The 21526-nt window shown below is 41.6% G+C and overlaps 1 protein-coding gene across 2 annotated transcripts in view; it reads left to right on the top strand.

The window, feature by feature from the left end:
• Positions 1–15754, top strand: part of LOC109305407 (serine/threonine-protein kinase TNNI3K) — a 291292-nt gene extending 275538 nt beyond the window's left edge. For both annotated transcript variants that reach the window (XM_019528397.1, XM_019528398.1), the window contains 2 exons: positions 10693–10772; positions 12607–15754. In XM_019528397.1, the coding sequence (XP_019383942.1) occupies positions 10693–10772; positions 12607–12683 (157 nt within the window). In that variant the 3' untranslated portion in view covers positions 12684–15754. The remainder of the gene's footprint in view (positions 1–10692; positions 10773–12606) is intronic.
• The last annotated feature ends 5772 nt before the right edge of the window (positions 15755–21526 follow it).

Below are 21526 nucleotides of genomic sequence, written 5' to 3'. Positions count from 1 at the left end.
TGTGTCCGCTTCCTGGCTAGAGAATTTGTCAGCCCTGTAGAGTTTGGAGATTTCACAGTGATTGCCACCATTTCCCCATTATAAAAATGTCCCACAGCATGTAGTAGAAAACAGCTGTCTCTAACACGGTTTTATTTTAAAACACACCTATAGAAATTTCTATCCTTGCTAGAGCATTCTATAGAATGTTTTAAGTAACCTATGGAAATGATATTAATCAATTAAATTCTGTGGTATTTAGCACAGGTTCTATAGAATCATATATTTTCATAGTTATACAATTCTGTATGACTTTTCCAAAGCCTTATGTAATTGGCCATGCAAGCATTTCTTTCCATTTCCATGCACTTTCTCTTTCTATTCAAACAAATATTCATAAGTACATTGTGAGGGAGTGAAGAGGCGGGCCGGATCGGAGGCTTCCAGCCCCAGCGCAGCAGCGCTGAACTCACTCCCACACACCCAAAATGCTGGGCAACCCCTTACCATCTGCAGGTGCAGGGAAGTAGGCGTGGCCTGGGCAGCAAGGACCAGCGTAAGAGGGACGCCGGCGTCCGGAAGAAGGCGGGTGGAGCCGGAAGGAAGCCAGGTGGCTGCAGCGGTGAGAGAAAGCTGCGGCGAGCGAAGCAAAACTGTCCGGAGGCGCTGTCGAACCTGGTGGGGTAAACCGAAGCCTCCACAGGGCAGGGAAGCAGGGACGATGGGTCCCAGCGAAGACCCAGGCTGTGCAGCGCGGCTAAGAGCGGCGGGACCCGGCAGGAGCCGGGAGCCGTATAGTTTGGAATAGAGGGGCACTCTCTATAGGAGAAGAGGCTGCCCAGTGTCTATAAAGACTGAAAGTTGGTAAGAAGCCAGGGAAAAGGACTAAGGAGCCCTGAGAGGGTCCTCGAAAAGAGTGCTCTAGCACCCAACAGCCGGGTAGGAACAATAGGGAACTGAGGGCAAGCTAGCCCAGTGCCCAAATAACCCAGACTGGAAAATCATTGATGGCATAAAACAGAGATTGCGGAGTAAAAGGGAGCTACCTACTGACGGGTCCGGGGACCCGAGACGATGACCATACCGGTGGTATGGGCGAGGGTGTAGGGGTGGCAGAGCCCTCACTGACTAGGGTCCCCAAGAGTCCCAGAGTCTCACTTTTGGACTGGTACGCGCCGGAGTAAGATCACTGAACCGGAATAACATCAAAGTCGTGGCAGGCGTATCAAGCGCGTACAGGCCGAGAGGAGGGACCCATAGTGATTGGAAGCGCTGTGGGCGAGGCGTGAGAGAAGGCGGGTGCGGCATCGGATACGCCGAGCCCGCACATACATAGACCATAAGAAAGTGATCAGAAGCACCATGCAAATATTTGCATTTTTTATTCAAATGTATGTTTATGAATATAATTTTGCAGCATGCATCAGTCCTAAGAACCTATTATGGGTGTCATTTTGAAAGACTGACAAAAACTAGTCACTCAAAGGAAGTGGTCTATTCTTATTAGGCAGTTGTCTAATAAAAGTAATTTCTTGTACGATTTTTAGTGAAGAGCAAATACACAGGGATACAATATCTGTGTTGTCGTATTTGTGTCCACAGTACACAGAACACCCACAGATAAAGCAAAGTAAGATAAAGAACCTGCTTTCATAAAGCATGTTAATGCATGCCCACAGGTACAGTATTCTTTCATTCCAAGCCAAGCCATTGTTTTTAAGTCTATAGCCTCTATAGAACAGTACAAACACTAATGATCAGTGTTTTACATGTTGAAAGGATTTGCTAGTTTTAAATCTTTACATCCTTCCCAGACTGTCTCAATAATAGAGCAACATGAGACTCCTTCAAAGAATTAGCAGGACCCAGCATGGAAACTTAGGTAAATAAAGATGACCTTTGAGGTCTCTGCTTTCAGAAGAAAAAGCTGGGATGCCGTAGTACGAGCTCAAACCCGTCCACTGCTTAGCAATGGACTTGTGCTTTACAGAGTCAGTACATTTCCCTGAGCCATAGCATTAGAGTAGGTTGGAATTTTCAAAGGGGCCACAGGCAGCTAGGTGAATTTTAAAATTAATTTTACCTACCTCCTTTATGCTCCTTAAAAAATGTTAGTCCCTCCACTTTTTGTTGTGTAAACTGCAAGCCACTCATCCATTGTGTAAATCACACACACAAAAAAGAAATGGAGGGGGAGATTCCTCCCATCTTCTAGCACATTTTTCTAGAAGTTACAGAGTGGGAGACCAAGGTTATATAGCTCTTTCCTCCCAAGAGGGCTTGAACCATTATCTCCCATTTCACAGTAAGGTCCTCTAACCACCAGGCCACGGGTTAGATAGAGCATGGCAAAAGTTATTTCCATCTATCCTGTCAACAGCCATTGGACAGCCAAGAAGGAGTGATATGTAGGCCTAGGAAAAGGGTTATACAGATGGACTGTGCCTTGGTGCAGCAGACAGTGACTGAGGATAAAAAACTTCTAGATCTATCCCCTGCCATTTAGGGTGTTTTTACATTTTTTATTCAATAGTCAGTAGATAAAATAGCTACCCAGCAGAGGGGAAAGCTGATGCCCCATTGGAAACAGGAACCAGAACCCAGAACAGCCTTCTGTGCTGCCTACCTCACCGAGACGCACACTTTCTGCGTTGCTCTCCACCTGACTCCATATATCTTCCCCTTTCAGTTGCCCTGCTGACCAGCCTCAACAGAAGAGACACTTTTTGCATTTTCTGGCCAATGGCATAGCAAAGCACTTTAGAAGTGGTCAAATAAAAGATGTGTGTTCAAGGTGCATCTAGGTAAGGAAGGTCTTAGAGTGTGGATCTACTTTGCAAGTGCACCTTCCTCAGAAAGTAACTTGTCATGTTTTTTCCCCTGTTATGAACATTTCAGTAAGGTTGTGCAAAATTCTGGTGGGTGTTTTGTTTCAAAGCTGTTTCAACTCATTTTCAGATCAAAACAGAAAAAACAAAATGAAACAAAAGGCTTCAAAACTAAAAGAGGGCACTCGAAACTTGCTTGCAACTAAACAGAAACTAAGGAGAGGGAAGTGAAAGAGGAGGGAAGGACTGCTCTAATATTGACATTTAGCTCCTGGTTTGATTCCCCAGCTCTTCCCATGGAGCACAGGCCCCTGGCCTTTGCGCAGTGTTTCAGCAGGCTGCTGCTGCAAGCACTGGCCCCATCCTGCAGCAGCAGCCTGATGAAATCTGGCGCACAGATCTGGGGGCCCACATGCCCCAGGAAGAGCTGGTGGAATGATCAGAGAGCTGGGGAATTGAACCAGGAGCCAGGGAATTGTACCAGGGGCTGGGGAATCAACCTGGGGGCTCATAAATCAGCTCGGGAGCTGGAGAATCAACCCAGGAGCTGGAGGAAGTTCCCTGATATTTCCCCCAGCTCTTCTTGAGGGGCCTGGGCCCCCAGATGATGAAGGATTACAGCAGGCTGCCACTGCCAGTTGGGAATGGTGGTGACTCTGGGTTATTTCCCCAGGCAGCAGCAGCAGCCTGCTGAAACCCTGCACATAGTTCTGGGGACTGCACCAACTGGGAGGAGCTGGGGGAATGATCAGAGAGCAGGGGAATCAAACCAAGAGCTACAGCTGGCAGCTGGAACTGCCCTAGCTCCTAGACAGTGTGTAGTGCTCTGCTGAGCCACATTGCATCAATGCCATAGGGCAGCTGCCGTGCAGGTGCCAGGTGGAGGGGCAATCCCCACTGACCTTTGCTGCCCCATACTGTGCGGGGGGGCTCCACCATGAGCCCTCAGAGGCCCCAGTCACCGCTGCCAGAGCCAGTAAGTGTGAGGCTTTTTTTTTTTAAAGCTCTGCACTCACCGGCTACAGAGCACACAGATCACAGCCTGCTGCTGCTGCTGGCTGAGGCCAGTGGCAGTGCCAGCACCCAAGTCTGCTTGGTACAGCCTGCACCAAGCTCCGGGAAGAACCCAGTGCTGGTGCTGCTCCAAGCAGTGCTGTCATCCGACACATAAATCCGGAGGCCCTGCACCCCCCGGGAGGGCTATGGGGCTATGCTGACTCCTCTCAGGGGGTACGGCTCCTGGATCTGCACATGGGATGATCTTCAGCAGGGGATACCATCCCTGAAATTTTCAGGCAAGAAATGACAATATTATAGGCATTTTTGTGATTCCCAATTATAGCCTATGGGCAAACTATCAAAACGCATCGAAACAGCATCAAAAGAGTGAAACAGTTTCAACTAAATGAAACGGAACAGTCAGTGCTTTGAAACACCAAAACAAAACACTGTCCCTTCGAAATGGTGAAATGGAAGTTAAAATGAAAGGGTGCTATTTTGCACAGCCCCACATTTCAGGGGGGCTTGATGACAGAGTACGTTCACTCACCCAGGTAGGATGAGAATGTAACATTGGGTCCTTCTAAGCATGTTCAGAAGGCCTTAGTGAATTGCCAAACACACGTAAAGTTTCCTAAACCTGTCAAAAAGGCACTTGGATTTGTACCACAGTGCCACGCAGCTAGGTTACACAGTAAACTTGCCATATGCAGCATAGAAGTGCCCTCAAGCTTGCCATGTAGCTGCAGGCAGGCTGCCTTCTAATCCAAGAGTGAATCCATGTTGGCAAGATGCTTCAAGCAGGCTAATTAACCCTGCTGCTTGCCCATGCCAGCTAGCCCATCTGCATGCTAATAAATCCACCTTATTGCCTCATGAACATAGCTAACATTTTCCACTTTAGGAGACAGTCCCTGAAGAGCAGTATGCTTGAGGGTGCAAGTGTTACAAGAATGTTTACTATGAGGATGTGGCCTCATATGCCAAAATGAGCTGGGCTTGGTCTCCAAATTAGTTTTGTACACATAGAATAGGTGTACGATTTTATAGTTATATTGGTATTGTATCTAATGCTAATACCAAATATTGTATTACTAATTAGTATTTTAATATTTATATTACTCTAAAGAGGCCTTATACCAACCAATTAAATTATTCCTTATCCAGATGAGCATAAGTTATACTTATTGGCACAAGTAAACCAGCATAGCTTCATTCCCATGAAGGGCTGTTATATTGTTTTAAGTATGTCACTAGTTTTAGCAGTGTAACTTTTCCGTGCAGACAAGACCATAGGTACCTCTGAAATTGTAATTCACTGACTTTAACATTGAATGGTCTCTAAGCATTTATTACATTTGGAGAGTAATGCTTCTAAATTGCGGTGCCTTGTGAGCAGGCCATTCAAATGATACCACATATCATCAGACTGAGCCTTCTGCAAAGCAGTGGGCTGCTGTATAAATTGTCAAATCTGTGTATGTGTAAGTATAGTGCAGAAGCATTATTTGTAGTACAAAAACTGTTGGGATTGATTTGGATTCCTCTGAAATACTGTGTTTTGCAGTTGACCCTGATGCTAATTAGGTATTATTGCCTATGTGTTATTTGGGATCTATATTTAGGGTATTGTGGAGCTGGAGCAATGACAAAGAGACAGTATTGTTCTGCAAATAGTCAGAATGAATACATGAATTGAGGTTAGTGGATAAATAAGTAAATCTTTCTGTTCAATTGAGAAATAGCAATATTGGGGTTTTGTCTTTACCATGTTACAGAAAAATGCAATTTAGCTGCTTGAAACATGGATAATATAGAGCATGGCTTGGGAACAGAATCAATTTCTTTAAAAAAAAATTATTTCAATGCTGAGTACTCCATGGCTTTTTGAGGGTTGTCACTGGAGGCGACCTGAACCAGAATCCCAGTTCTGAATAACTCTGAACTTTGGGGAAGTTCAGATCTGTATCTGTGCTTATTGGCTGACTAAAACAAAATCATCCAGCTCTGGGAGAGCTCAGACATGGTCTGGGATTATCTCTAATTAAAGCACAGTGGTTGGTATCAGAAACAAAGTTAAAAGCCAGTTGAATTTAACTATCTCAGATTTGCAATGGGAAATGGTATCAGTGAGAGCCAATCAAAAGAACTCCATTTGTGTCCAGACTCCTAAAGAGACAAAGAGTTGCCTAGCATTGAGGGACCAAGAGTCATGTATCCTGTTAGTTCTACCACTCACCTACTGTGCAACCTTTAACAAATCCCTGAGGGCTACCTCCTCAAAGGGATTAAATATAATTTATTTCACTATGCTCCATCTGATTGGAGAACAGCAACTGCAGTTACCTATATTAAAGGGGAAAAAATGATCAGGGCAGCTGTTGCTCTGAGCTTCAACAGTAGGCAAGAGCTTTAAAACAGATTTTGAAAGAAAGAATAATGAAAGACAAGAAAGTAAAAAGAACATGGGCTAATTACAATCTAGGCTTACTAAAGGGAAATTCTAGCAGACCACTCAATAGCAGACCACCACATAGACAAAGGAAACAAAGTAAATATCATTTATCTGGATTTTAGCAAAGTATTTGATATGGTGTGACATGAAAAATTATTAGTTACATTAGAGAAGGTGGGGATTTGTAAAAGAACTGTAAAGGACTGGCTAATGAGGATGTGGCAACACGTAGTGTTGCAGGAGAAACTATCAGCCTAAAGGCGGATAGCCAAGTTCCTCAAGGACCAATCTCAGTTGATATTTTCTTTAGTAACCATGGCACAGAAAGGGAGAGTTGCTGATGACACAAAGGTAGAAGGCACTGTCAACACAAAATAAAGAGTAGGATTGGGAGTTCAGAGTGAAAGACCTGGATGATCTTGGGGACTGGAATAAAAGAAGAAATGGGCTGAAATTCAGTAAGACAAAGTGCAAGGACATGCCTTTGCAGAATAACATTAAAACACTTGAGTTATAAACTGGGAATCCCTAATTTGGCAGGAACAGAGGAGAATGACCACTTGGATCACTAGGTGATCACAGGCGATTCTGAACCACCAATATGGCCCTTGTTACATGTTACTCTGTGAATTGCTCAAATGTTGATGGGCGTTGGTGCTAGCTTGAGTTTGGAGCAGTCACATGTTCAGGGAAGGGTTAACCTGCACTGCCTGCCTGACCCCTGCCATTGCTGATGCCAAGCTGCTGCTCTTCTCTGGGCTGAGCCTGGCTCGGAGAGTAGCAGTGGTTGTGGCAGCCAAGCAGGAAGGCTAACCCTTCCCTGCCTACTCCCCCAAGAAAGAGCAGTGTGGGTAGCCACAAGTAAGTGGGGCAGGGGAGTGCAAGGGGTCAATGAATGGGGATCTGGGGTTCAGGGGTGGGTGGGGGGCAGTGGGCCTGATCTGAGCAAGCAGGAAAAGGTGTGAAGGTGTGTTTACACTAATGTGTATCTGTATCTGAGAGAGGCCACACCTTAGTGTAACATGAGTTGGATAAAATGGAAACCTAGGATGGAAAGGTGTAACTTTAATCCACCTAACAAGTGCTTAGAACTAGTCTCAGGTGTTGATGTGTGGGCAACCCAGGGGTTTAGAGCTCCAGAAACCACCTGAGATTAATGTGTAACATGGCCCTATGATGCATCTGTAAAAAGGCAAATGTGATCTTGGAGTGTGTCATAGGGTGACCTCTGCAAAAGGAAATGGTATCAGCAAGAGCCAGTCAAAACCAACTAAACCAACCAAACAAACAACAACAAACATTTTTTGTCCAGACTTCTAGAGAGATAAAGTGTTGCCAGTATTTGGTACAGGGACCAAGAGTCCTGTGTCCTGGTTTCTATTCTTAATTCTTCTACTCACAAGCTGTGTAAACTTAAATAAGACTTAACATGTCTTGTACAATAAGTTATATAAGATACTGATAAACTTCATCTGGAATATTATGTACAGTTCTGACCACCCATGTTCAGTAAAGATGACCACCCATGTTCAATAAAGATGGAGTCAAACTAGCTCAGGTGCAGAGTAAGGCTACTAGGATGGCTGAGGGCTGGAGAGCCTTTCATCTTAGAGGAGATTAGAAGAGCTTGGTTTGTCTTGTCTACCAACATGGAGGCTAAGAGAGAATATAATTGAAGTTTAAATTTACTGGAGAAGTATTCACCCTAGATGGAAAAGAACTATTCAAGCTAAGAGACAGTGTTTGCAAGAAGATAACATATATAAATTGGCTGTGAATAAATATAGGCCAGAAGTTAGAGCAGCAATGTGCTGGAACCGCTTTTCAGCTGGAGCATGAGGGGAAAATCAAACTACTTGTAAGACTGAACATAATCAGCTTATAAAAGGGAAAAATTAAGGTGTTGGGGAACTGAATTTCATGACATCCCTTCCTGTGCAATATTGCTGTGACCTAGTCATTGTAGTGCCTAACTCTTCAGTGCTTTTCCCCCCACATTGTATTTCATATTCCCAAGGTCAGCATCCAGGCTCCTCACACCATACATGGGAAGAGTCAAGTACTGAAGGACAGAATCCCTAGAAAATGCATAGAGATCTACCAAAGCCATCCAGTAGAAAATGCAAAAAGGAGGCCAATGCTGAGGGGCTCACCCCCTCCAAAAGTAATTACATGCCTAAGATGCATCTTTTTTTCATGAATACCAAGTGAAGGACATACTTGACATCTGCACACCTTGTGGCCTGCTTTTTAGGGCATTCAGCTGGGAGATGGATGTTTTCAAACCCACACAGAAGACTCTCATCCAGGTCTCCTGCATGCCAGTGAGTGAGCTAGCCACCAGGCTCTTGGGTATTCTGGGCAATTTCTAATCTCTCCAGTTAAAGCTGTTCCATTTTATATAAAAAATAAAATGATCATCAAAGCAGGGACTTGAACCATATTCTTCTACCTCCCAGGTGAATAGCTTCACTGCTAAACTATAGAGTCAATCTCTTACCACCCAGAGAGCATTTACTTATATGAAATGAAAGAGCCTTCAGTACAAGAGACTATCTTACCCAAGAGCCTGAGTATTCTCCTGAGATGAGAAAGACCCAAGTTTGTCACTTCTCTAAAACAGCTAGCGTGGGGAGTTGAAGACAGATCTTTCACTGCCCAGGTAGTTACCTCAAACGCTGGACTAGTGGGTATTACATGACACACAAAACCAGCCATAAAAGTCCTCTGCCACCTTTGATGGATGCCTAGTGTATTGAGTCCTGCAGGTAAGATAGATGGGGGAATGAAGTCTCACAAAGTCTGAGTAGCTGGACATGGAATAGGCCTCTGAGCAGCTCAGCAGTCTAACACAATTTGCAAGCAGAAACTTCATTGCCTAGGGCAGTTAAGCTTAGAAATGTGACACTTAATGCTTAAGTGCTCCGGACCCTAGGGGAATTCATTAGGGGCCTGGGCTTCTTATGCAATGCTTAGGGAGCTTAAGGAACATATTTAAGATTAAGCACCAGCCAAGTGGGTGTTTTAAGAATTTCATTGCTTGCTATGTGTTGGACCTAGTTGCTCAAATTGGTAGTTGGCACATAAACCCCATAGTGGATGCTGCCCTTTTAACCTTTCTGTTCACCCATCTATAAAATGTATATAATAATGATAGCTATGAGCCACATCACAGCAGAATTATGTTGATCAATATTTATAAGGCACTTTGAGATTGAAGAGTCTGCATAATGCAACAGTTTAATAAAGCCTTTCAGGATAACAATTAGGCTATTGTTTTAAACTGCGGCAAAAGAATCTCGAAAACATTTTTTCTCCAAAGCAACAAATAAATGAGCTACTCCCAAAACATGTTTTTGTCTCCCGTCCCAAACCTTTTTAAACTGACTGAATGCCAAACTAGAATTATCAAGTACCATTATACAAACAGAAAAAAAATTGCTAGGGAAAGAACATGTATTTATTAGTCCTTGTCCTTTTGAAGGTGGAAAGTAAATTTGCTCATGTAATTAAGATTGTAACAGGAAAGTATATTTTAAAAGTGAAAAAGGTTTGCATTAAATTTAACTTTGGTACAATGGAACTTTAATACAGAATGAACAATAAAATATGACCAACAGTTAACCAGTCTTGAAAGATACTATTGCAATAATAAAAATATACCACTTGTGACATCCTTACCTGCCATTACTTAGTGACTGGATTCAATGAAATCACCAAGGAAGCTTCATTGTGGCAAATAATTTCAACTGTTTCTTCAAGCTGCAACTTTGCCTATGGGTGTGCCTGGAGGTGCTGTGCCACTGCAGCCACTATACTTTGCCTTATTCTTTTTTTCTTTTCTTTTAATTTTTTTATGCCTCCTTAGAAGTAAATGGGCCATGGGATAAAATAGCACTGCTGCTTTTTGTTCGCTGGCCATGCCCGGTTTCTGTTTGCCTATCACCTGAGAAGAGCTTGTTAAGGACAGGCTTTATTTGATAGCTCCTGTGAGTAGAGGATAAATAAACCTGCTGGCAAGGTGGTGCTGTTGGTCAGTAACACTGGTGGCAGTTCAGGGATGTTCTTTGTTGGAGAAACTAATTTGCAGAAACCTGATAGCATAGCTGCATAAAATATTGATGTTATAATGATACTGGATTGATGCCTAGAATGCCAACTAAAATCACAATTTACAAACAGTTTTGAAGCCAAAATGATATAGTTGAAAATGTGTTACTTTGCGTAGGTTATATGTGCGGTTTTGATTCATTATCCCGATTTATAGCTTTTCATTCCAGTAGCTCTATTGTGAATGCCAGGAGCAGGCCATCAAGTTGGTGTATTTCATGCTACAATATTTCTCTTCAAAGTTGATTAATAGAAAGGCTCTAATATTCTGCAGATGTAATTTTTCAAGTCATATGTAACTGAAATGTATCAATTTTACAGTGCTGGACAACACCCCTCTCAAGGCCTGTCACTGGATGACATGAGGAGGAATTTCCAGTACCCACCAATTGACAAAAATGGTGAGTCAAAGAAGAATTCTTCCTTCTGCAATGTCTGAGCTTAATGTGATTTTTTTCCCTTCCAGTTGTGGCATGTGCCTTCGAACTTATCTGGCATGAAACAGCAACAATTCTCATCCCAAGCAACAAATGATAAACTAGCAGACAGCTGTTCACAATAAGACACTGAGGCCATGCTAGCCTTTCTTGGCACACATAAAAGCTGTGCAAGTACCATCACCTCAGCATTATTGCTCCTTCCCCTAATCTAATGCACAGTAAAGCATCACTGTCTACATGTGCATGGAATTTACTGTGCAGTAAATTAAGCTAATACAATGTTTGCTAATGCCAAGAAATACAGGTACTAGATTCATGGTGCATTAACTACTGTGCACGCATGTAGACACTGACCAGGAGCAATTTGCTCCCGTTCAGCCCAGGCAGCAGGGAGTCCACTGCTGCCTGGTTAAGCCCCAGTATGGGAGGGTTGGGAGCTTTGCTGGCTGCAGGGGCAGCTGTTAACTCACCACATAGGGATTGGGTTGGGACCCAATCTCCACATGGCTGGCAGAGCTGTCCCAGCAGCTGAGACTGCTGTGTTCCAGCCATGTGCAAATCAGGCCAGGACCCAATCCCCACCAGGCTGGGAGAGTCATCCCCCCTTGGCAGGGATGCTGCCTGCTAGCTGGGGACAGCTGCCTGCCAGCTGAGAGGGGATGGCTCTCCTGGCCACGTGGTGCTCAGGACCCTCTTGATCCCACATGACTGGCTGGCAGTGTCCCCACCAAGTGGGGATCAGGACCGGCTACCATGCTCCCTGCCAGCCCTAGGGTTGGCACCTGGGCCAGCCCGGAGCTCCCCCTGGCTGCTGCAGGGATGCAGAGCAAAGCAGAGCAGGACTGGGCTGCTCCTATCAAGTGCGGTTTACTCCTGATAGGGGCACATGTGTAGACATGTGTCTCATTTGCTGTGAAGAAAATTCAGGCACATTAATTACAAATGTAGATGTCCCCACCAGGGACTAGAATCCATAGGTGCATTTAAATATATAAAACCATAGACACAAGGGAATGAACCCAGTGGCCTGACAGGCCTCTTCTGGTTATATGTCCCATGTTTCTTCTTGTCTGTTGCGTGGCAGCACAAGGTATGCAATTATAGTTAGAGTTGCTAATTTATACTGGTGTTGAGATGAAAATTTGTTTTATCTATTGTCAAAAAAAAAAACTGTGTTAACTAACATTTTTTTCCTGTTACCTGACATCGTAATGCTACTATTTAATGGTTCAGCGTCAGGAAGTTTGAAATGACTACAATGAATTTGGGAGCGTTACAGCAGTAAAATAAGAACAGTAACAGCTATTGAGTACAGTGATATAGTGCACTGATTTTTAAAAAAAAATTCCTGCACCTTTCATTGAAAATGTGATACTGGCAATCGCAGTTGCTCTGATCTTGATAATCCCCAGGAATTAAAGCAAAGAATTATGCATAATAGGCTGCTTATTTTGGATCTTACCGACATTTTTAAAATTACAGAAGGTCTGAATCCTGCACTGCATCATTAAACTTCTTATCACTAAAAAGATATCACTGACATTTCCTTGCACCTGATTATTGTGAACGATCAGGTCTGTACATTTCAAATTTTATATTTACATTTTTCCTCCGGAGATGAAATTGAGTTGGGTTCCAGGCAGCAAAAAGACATCAGCATGGGCTAGGGTTGTTTATCTTGAAAAGACATTTGCATTATCTCTTTGACATGGTCACTGGCTGTAAATGGAAAAAAGTGTTGCTTTGTTGAGAGGCACTTGTGAATAATTCCTGAACTTCTCTCTGCCTTATGCAGGTTATGTGTCTGATCCCATGAGTACTATGCGATTTCATTCCTGCAGTCATAGTGGCAGCTTTGAAGAAAGCAGCTGACAGAGTAAACCATCTACCTGAAGAGAGATTCCCCATAAACAACAATCGACAGCAACAACTCTTACCATGTCAGCACCACTCCCGCTCATCATATGTTACACCAGAGATCCCTAAACTGGAGTGTTTATTTACTGATGATGAACGTTTCTATCTTAAATTGTGCTGTAACCTTTCTTTCCTGCTGACATGCTTGCAGTTTCATGATGGAACACACCGATCTTTCCTCGATAAAAGCAAATATCTACAAAGAATGCTGTTCCTTAAACCGGAACATTAATCATCTGAAAAGAGGTTAATGTAAAAAATAATAATAACGATAATTTAAAGTTACAGAATTGTAAGGCAAGGGGCTTAGCCTGAGACTGCAGCAAAGCTTGTTGAATTGTCAAGCCCTTCCCAACTAGTACATGCAAAGTAACAACAAACCCAACAAATCACAGCGAATGAACATCTTGACATTTCCTGAACCAATTCAGGGTACAACACAACTGTTGTTCTGATTGCTCTGTTGTTCTCATTCCTAGCTTTGAAGCACTGCCTAGGTTTCTTTTTGGAGCCTATATGTAGGAATTTCCACTTCTCCAGTCTCCCAGTCCCTAAATCAAACTGCTGTAGCTGGCTAGTTCCTTGTTCTTGCAGTTCTGCTCAACGCCCCCGGTCCCCGAATGCTTTTACCTACATTATCCGAGGTGCTTAGGTGACCATACTAATAGGCTTTTCAACATTTTTCTCTTCATGTCTGTTCTTCATTGCAGGTTGCACCCCCTTCCCTACACAAATTTCATAGAAATACTCTCTAGTTTACTAATCTTACATTCAAAGAAAAACAGAAACCAACTTTAAGATAGAAAGTAAGAAAGCAAGTCCCAAATCATGTAAGTTTAATGTTGCCAGATGGACTTGTTGTGTCACAAATATAAGAACCTAAAAGCAGTACAACAGGTTACATTTTTTTTCTCTGCAAAAGCAAAACTACTGGATAGTGCCATCTAGTGACTAAAAAATGCGCATCATTATATTAGGCTTCCAGATTTTTCACAGAAACTATTTCCATCATTAAATTCTGTGACAGAAACTTTAATTACTGGAAATCAAAAAGAAGGGGGAAAAAAAGCTTGAGCTATGGTTCTGGAACCTAAAGCAAAGTTAATTATGCTATTAATTATTCTGTATTTTTTTGGAAAATAGCAAAATGTATTAGAGCTAGATGTTGTTGTAATATTATTTCCTAACTGCTTTTCAGCTGCCAGCTAGGCTAAGAAGAAACCTTGTACTCAAGACTTGTATGCGTTTGCTTCTGAGAATACCACTCAGTATGCCGATTTCTCCTGGCTATTATTCTTGAATGAGCTCGCTGAGTAGATAGTGTAGCGTGCAATAGCATTTGAACTACAAAAATGTAATATATTTTATGGACTCAAGTCTACCATGATGTTAATTTCAGGATCCTGTAGCAATAAAAAAGGGGGAAGGTTTCAGTTGGATAGGTTAGCAGGTGCCACACTGTTTTATTTCAGTCATCAGAGGTATTCTGCAGGAAAACAAAAGTGGCAGAGCGCTGCTCCCTTGCTGTCAACCCAAAGGCAGCACCTGGGCAGCCTCTCTGATTTTCAAAAGGCTGCACTTCCATTTACAGAAACAAACCACTTAAGCAAATGTGAATGTTATGATTAACGGGTCATCTTCTGAGTCGGCTTGCCAGGAACAAAACCTGTCCTAATAACATTTCCCTCCACACAGGGCAGAAAGAAAGCTTCCCTCCCAGAACACGAGCCCTACAACCAACCCACAGGGCCTCCCACTCCAAGCGTCCGGTCCTCCCATCCCGCACACCCCATCCAGCAAGTCCTGGCAGCAGCTTTTTGCTCAGAACTTCCCATTGTAAGGCGAGATGGCATTATTGGAGTAGGAATTCCTGTGGTCCCATGAAGGGTCACACTAAGCCAAAATGAGGTTTAGGTTCATGAGTGAGACCATGTCCTTGGTTCCTACTGAAAATAATACACGTTTTTATGTTGATTTCCAGGAGCAAGCTCTACAAAACCCCGCTCTCACTGTTTAATGCTTTTTGAAGGCATTTTTTTCTAAGCAAAAACCAGAATGCTCCCACTTTCTTTTAAATCATTAAGTAGCCTCCAGATCCTTCTGATGTCAGCCAGTATGCATCACATCTGCTGTGTCTCCACTGAGTCAGAGCCAGTTCTTTTGAAAGTAGATTGCTATCTTAGTCTGGCACTAGGAAAACCAGAAGATGGGGGAATGTCAGCCCTATGGAAAGGAAAGGGGAATGCCGTCAGTGCCACATGACCATTGCTGCCCAAATGGTCGTCAAGCCGAACTGGAGCAGTGGCAGCATAAAACACTGTACAACCACCCCCTCCACCCCCCATGTGTGACTCAGAAAGTGAATGTTTGCTCTGGACTGTCCAACAAAGGAAATAATGAACGAAGTGAGGACCCACCCACCTCCATCTCTTCAGCCTTAGCGATGAGTCAATCCCATTGTGTGGGCAGTGCTGTATAAGATTACTAATCAAAAGAGCACCAAGTCTTCAGCCTTGTCTATTGCAAGAAAGCTATCATTAATAATCATTGCTAAAGGTTCTGAAATCAGCTACTAGCTTTGTTATTGTACAAAGGCTTGTTGACACCAGAAATCTTCCCACCGTTGCTGAAGACCTAGTGCGGCTTTGTTTGGAGCAGGTTGAGAGAGCACTATGGTAAAAACTCAGGCGTGTGCTCTCTACCAGATCCTATGGCAGTACAAAAAAGGGGTGAGAGTGACTGGCAATACCAGTGCAAAAAAATTGTTTAAGCATATGCAAGGCACATTGTGGTCTGTTAGGTATCTTTTGTGAGAGGAGTTGGAAGTAGAAATCATTGGCCAAATCCAGATGAGTGGGGCCATGCGGTATGTGGTGCTGCAGACATGTCTGCAGTGCCATGTACCTCATGTTCAATTGTTCTCCATGCTGCAAAGGGGGCAGGGGGTTGACCTCCATGGGTCAAAAAAATGTATGGAGAAATAAAAGTGGGATGGCACACACAGGGGCAGTGTGCGCCCGCCCAAAACTGGAGCCTGACCAGCCAGAGCTGCACTCTGGCTGCTGGCCAAGCTCTGCGTGGCCCTGGGGGGCCTGCAGGACCACAGGTAATGCTGCTGGCCCCAGCATCCCCTACCCCACCCGCAGTAACCTGCCACGTGCCAAAGGGTGTGTGGCACAGGTGTTCCCTGGGGACAACTAGCAGTGGCACAAGGTGCGCCACTGCTAATTGTCCCTGGGGAGCTAAACATCCATGTGTGCTAGTTGTCCCTGAGGAACCAAATATCCACGTGTGGATGCAGCCATTTACTACATCCAGTTCCTGCAAGCTGCAAACAGTTTTAAATAGGGTTGACAAGCCAATCAATTGACCAGTCAAACACAGTCACTTGACAGGTCAATTGACTACATGTTATTTGACCTGTCAAAGATTATAGCAATTTTACCAAAAACTACATTATTTTTATAGTTTTCTTGACAGAAATATTATTTTTATTATTTTTTGACACATTTCTTAATGGAAAATTTGTGCTTCTCTGTTTATTATTTGGACCTATTGGCAATTTTTTACAATTTTTGACCGATATTTGACTGGTCAACTGACACCCACCATCCATTTCTAGACTGTCCATTCACTTGCAACAATGTGCAAAAATGCCAGACATGCAAATGCTGTCTTATTTCTGGCAGCCATTTCTGTTTATGACACTAAACAAAAATCAAATGGGATAAATTTCATCATTTATTTTCATCAGGCCATCGAAACAACAAGGAAAAACCAAAAATCCAGTTCCAGGACAATTATTCAGGACAGCATTCAATGGGGTATTCATATGCACATACAACTGTTCTAATACGGCCACAGGTGGCTAAAGTCCTTGCCAGGTGCTAGAGCTGATTCACTTTACTTTTATTTAGTTAGCCCAGGTAAAAGGGATCAAAGAGGATTCCTTGTTCTTTGGGTCATGAATAATACAAAAACAAATGAACAAAAACAACCCCAAATCCCACAACCTTATTCTTTTCAGCCTAAGTTTTGCAATTTTTCCCCCGTGCTCATCCTTTCTAAGGCCCTCTCTCTGGACAGAAATACAATCTCAGCCCAAGTGCTATACTACAAGCCAAGACTCCACTTTGACTTTGACTTTTTCCTTTTACTGGAATGAGCTACTTTTGTTTTTGTGAAAAAGTAGCAGCATTTCATAAAGTGAATACAAAGAAAAAGAAAATTATTCCTTTGGGGACACTGATTAATGAAAGACCAATGTTTGATTATACAGTATAAGTGATGAGGATCACTTTAGGCATGAGCTAAACCTAGGAATAAGGGCAGAAGAGAGTTTGGTTGTAGTCCTTTGAGAAGTCATAAAGATGTTTTGACTATCATTATTGATGGGATAAGACAGTAAATGAATCTGTGGTTACAACTGAAATTCAGCTCCTTTGTTCATTAGTTTCCCTTTAGATGTGAAAGTTTTCACAGCCATCACTATAATACTGTATTTTTCCTAGTTTAAGGAAATGCTTGCTGACCATCCATTACTATAGCAGCTCCATTTGAAAGCAGGAAATAAATCCAGTTTAGAAACAGAAAGCACATATCAAGGAGAATGGACTTTGATTATTTTTAATAGCCCCGAAGGACTGTTAATATGTGTCCTGTTGTACTATACTTGTTACCACTTTTTCAGAATGTGTCATTTGTAGACACTTGCCAGTGTCAGAAAATAGTGTCAAAATTTCTTAAATCAAAGCTTGTAATAGTTTGAAATGCAAAGCATTAGACAAGTCCTACCAGTTAAATCCTTGCAAAGCAAACAATTTTTACCAGTAATTAAAATAACTAGCTACTTGAAGAAAACAATGTCTGTCTTAATTGGTCTCCAAAGAAAAACGTTAGGCCTTAGGGGGAAAACATGTTTCATAGAAGTGATCAGTTATTAATACAAATGGAAATTCTGCAAAATGTAAATTACCAATGAGAACAAGCTCCAAAATTATTTGCTGAGACTAATGTAGTATGTTGATTTCCCAGGGAGAGCCAAGGAATCCAGTGCAATGAAATATTTATAAAGGATGAGACCCCACTAAGATGAACTACCTTGTTTTTAAGAATATGTAGCTGCAGTAATATTCCAGATTATTATTTGTGTAACAATCAACTACTTAATAGAAGATCTACATTAAAAACAAAAAAGTGACCTACCATACAAGAACTTATCACAAAGTACAAGCCAGAACTACTCTTTTTACTGTAAGCCCTGTACATAGTCCAAGTAAAGGTCCAAATGGAGTCATGGCTTGCAACATGCCGCTTGGGCTGAGATTTTATTTCTGCCCTGGCATGAGATGTAGCTTGACTGATGAAAAAATTGGTCCTTAAAGAAAGTGAATAAGGGGGAAGAAGATTTAAAAAAAATACTGAAAATAGGTGAAGAAGTTTGTTTTTTCCCACTGAATGATTCATAGCTTAAAGAACCATCAGTTGTTTTTACTGACTTCAGACAACTCTGTTTCTGCCATCTGAAAAGGTAGTAGTGCAGAAACATAGCAAAATTGAGATAGCCATATTATGCTCATATTTCTCAAATCATAGGCTTCTTGTACTCTGCAGCAGCTAGATTTCAGACAAGTTTTCATATAGAAAGTGTAATTTACAGCTTTTTTAAAACACTATTGAATTGCATTTATTTAATCTATTGAATGTCCAGTTTTGACTTTCAACTAGGTAAGCTAATAATAATATGAGATACAACGGTTATTGTCCTTTAACATGCCATAGAGAATATTTAATGATTTAGAGAGAAGAAAAGTCATTTATGATGAGCCATGAATTATTTTTGCCACTGGCAACATAATTACATTGTTTGTCTTGCATATGCTCAATTTAATGATGAGTCTTTTTTGTATGTATCTTTTGTCCCCTCTTCCAATCTCTATCATTTTCAGTAGTTTTGTTTCTTAGCAAACTTCATCTTCCGAAATTACAGGAGTATCTACCAGACATACCAATAAAGCCAGTGGAGCAGGTTAAAAAAATATATCAACTGCTAGTTTGATAAAGTATATATAAACTGCTAGTTTCATCTTGACCCAAGTTGTCACCCAAAATTTAACTCAACTTCTCTTGTTAGTTTAGAAATGCTTTGGGTAGGGTTGTCTCTTAGTAAAGGCATCACACTAATGAGCCATGCAGCCAGAAACTAGAGGGTTTCGTTGGTTTAGTCAGAACTTAGAAAGTGTAAAGTGTGCTTGGGGATGTTACTTTATATTATAAAGATTTGATAGTTGCATCTTAGTTTGTGAAATATGGCACTTGGTTAAATATAATTGTTTAAAACTGATAATCAAGGAGTCTTTTGCCATATGTTAACAATTGTATGTAATAACGCATAATTTGTTTTCTTAATTGCTAAAAAATAAGAGAGTCAGAAATAACATTGCTAAGTATTTTATTTCAATAATAAAATGTTCATTTTTCAATTTCTTATAGTCACTATAACTGTGGTTTGGCTCACAGGACTTCTCTGTTGTCCCAGGCCTTCCCCTGGCATGAAAACAGCTGTAGGTTTTATGAGCATTTCTTTACAATTCTTTCATTCTATACTAAAGCATAAATGGACCTAGTTAAGAGTTTTGTTGAGACATAAATGCATACTGCTGTCCCACACAGGAGAGTCAGCACACATCTGAAATTCATTTTTTAAGGGAAATATCTCCCATATCTGCCTCTTCCAGTCTCACATCATCCTGATCTGCTGGCAGGAATTGGAGAGTGATGTCTGGACTGCTAGTTAGGGTTGATCTGCTTCAAGTCTCTACATCCCAACCATCTGTTCCAAAAACTTTTAAATTCAATCCACAACAGCAGTCCACCCCAATATCAGAAGCCCCGCTGAACTTCAGAATCCAAGATCAATCCTTTTCCTAGCCCACTCTTCCCTGCAGAGCGTTTGGAAATTAGCCACAGCCTACAGGCAACAAGAACAACAAATCCAAAAGCAGCAATCCAACAGTTCTCTATTTCTGACTTCTTGCCCTTCTGTTCGCCTATTCCTGTCTTTATCGTCTGTAATAGAGCCAAGTAGAGAAAAGGTAAATAGTGGGCAAGCTGATCCCTACAAGAGCTGTGCTTGAGGGACACGCAGCACAATGTGATTCACGTTGTATGAGCCTCACAAGACTTGTGTTGATTAAAAGTACTCACAGGGTAGATCATAGCTATCAGTACAAACAGACTCTAGAACTTAAGCAACCCTGAGAACAGCCTAAGTCGTGGCCGACTGCCTATGGGCTCTAAGGTCCATCTAGAGTCATCCCGTGGGCCTGCCCATCACCCAGTAGAGCACCTACACCAGCCTGGGGCTTTTAAAGGCTCCTTTATGATACTATGGCCACTTTACCTAGCAGAAAAGAACCACAGGGTGAGAATCCAACCATAGGTATTTATTCTTTAATAGTATTTCAAATGATCCCAAACTATTATTAAAACAACTCAATATGCACAATCTTGTGAAAAGTGTAACCATAGTCTTAGTTCTAGTCCTGGCTGTTCCCATGACTCTGAGCAGACTGTATGCTTCAGTTTGTCCCTCTCTAGGTTTTGAATGATGACACATGCTGAAACTGAGAAAAAGTTCCACAAATATGTGCATGAATTCTTGGATGGTTTTAGTTCGGCCACGTTCCCATCTTACATTTGCTTACTTTCCACAAACATCCATATGAGTCTTAAACAAATATTGACAAATACATTTTAAAATTCAGATTTGTAGCTGAACAGTCATTCATTCATGCATTCGTTCAGAGAACAGAAAAAAATACCACATGACTTATTTGACCAACCACTACTAAGTAATCCTGTTCAAAAACAATTTTTTTACAAATAAACCCTGAAAACACTATTGACCAAAAGTTTCTCAAAAGTGCCACAAAGTATTCATATTTCAAATCAGTAATCCTGGAAGTTTTTTCTGTTTGCAAATAATCTCTGGGAGCAAGAAAAGGAGCTAAACTGAGCTTTAATATTACTTGTGCCATAGGGTACTGCAAAAAGTAATTTAATGTCATTTAATTATTTAATGCTCCAGGCTTTGATGATGTATAAAATAATTGTCTGGATCCAAAGCCCATTGAAATGGATGAGAAGATGAATACTGGGACTTTGGGCCCAATGTGAATATGATTATTACTAGTCATACAAAGTAGTACTTCCCAAAAATACGAAGAACTACGCAAAGTGAGATATGACTTTTTTATATATAGACCAAAGCAAACATGAAAGTACACACACACACACTTTCAGATGAAGGCCAGTAACACGATTTTAAATTCAGAACAAATACCAGATTTATTCATCTGAAGAATACATAAATACATATGATCCATTTACTTCACTTTTAATATTGAATAGCATTGAATACTCTTATCTATTCTATGAACATTCCCTGGTTTAAAAAATGACCACTGTTAAATGGTCCCAGTTCAAGTGCAAGCTTTCAAAGCAATATATTGCACATCTTGCACAATACTAAGTACTTCAATGGTACTTCACAGGCTCACCTGACAATGCCTTGCTGGTGACTATGAAAGTACTCCACCGTGTTTTCTTTTAAAGGAAATTAGTTCTGTTTTTAATTATTGCTTTAAATATAAGCATAGAAGTTTGGGCAGGAGTAAAAATGTTGTTGTTATTGATGAGTTATAGCTGTAGTTCTTAAATGATATATATAATCTGTACGCTCAAGGATCCCACAATAGGTCTCTTTAAAGTCTAGACACCATACTTTCTCTACCCCT

This window comes from Gavialis gangeticus, unplaced genomic scaffold (assembly GCF_001723915.1).
Source record: "Gavialis gangeticus isolate Ggan-Ray unplaced genomic scaffold, GavGan_comp1, whole genome shotgun sequence".
In the NCBI taxonomy this organism is placed as follows: Eukaryota; Metazoa; Chordata; order Crocodylia; family Gavialidae; genus Gavialis; species Gavialis gangeticus.
Note: the sequence above shows the minus strand (reverse complement) of the source record. Positions and strands in the feature narration are given on the sequence as shown.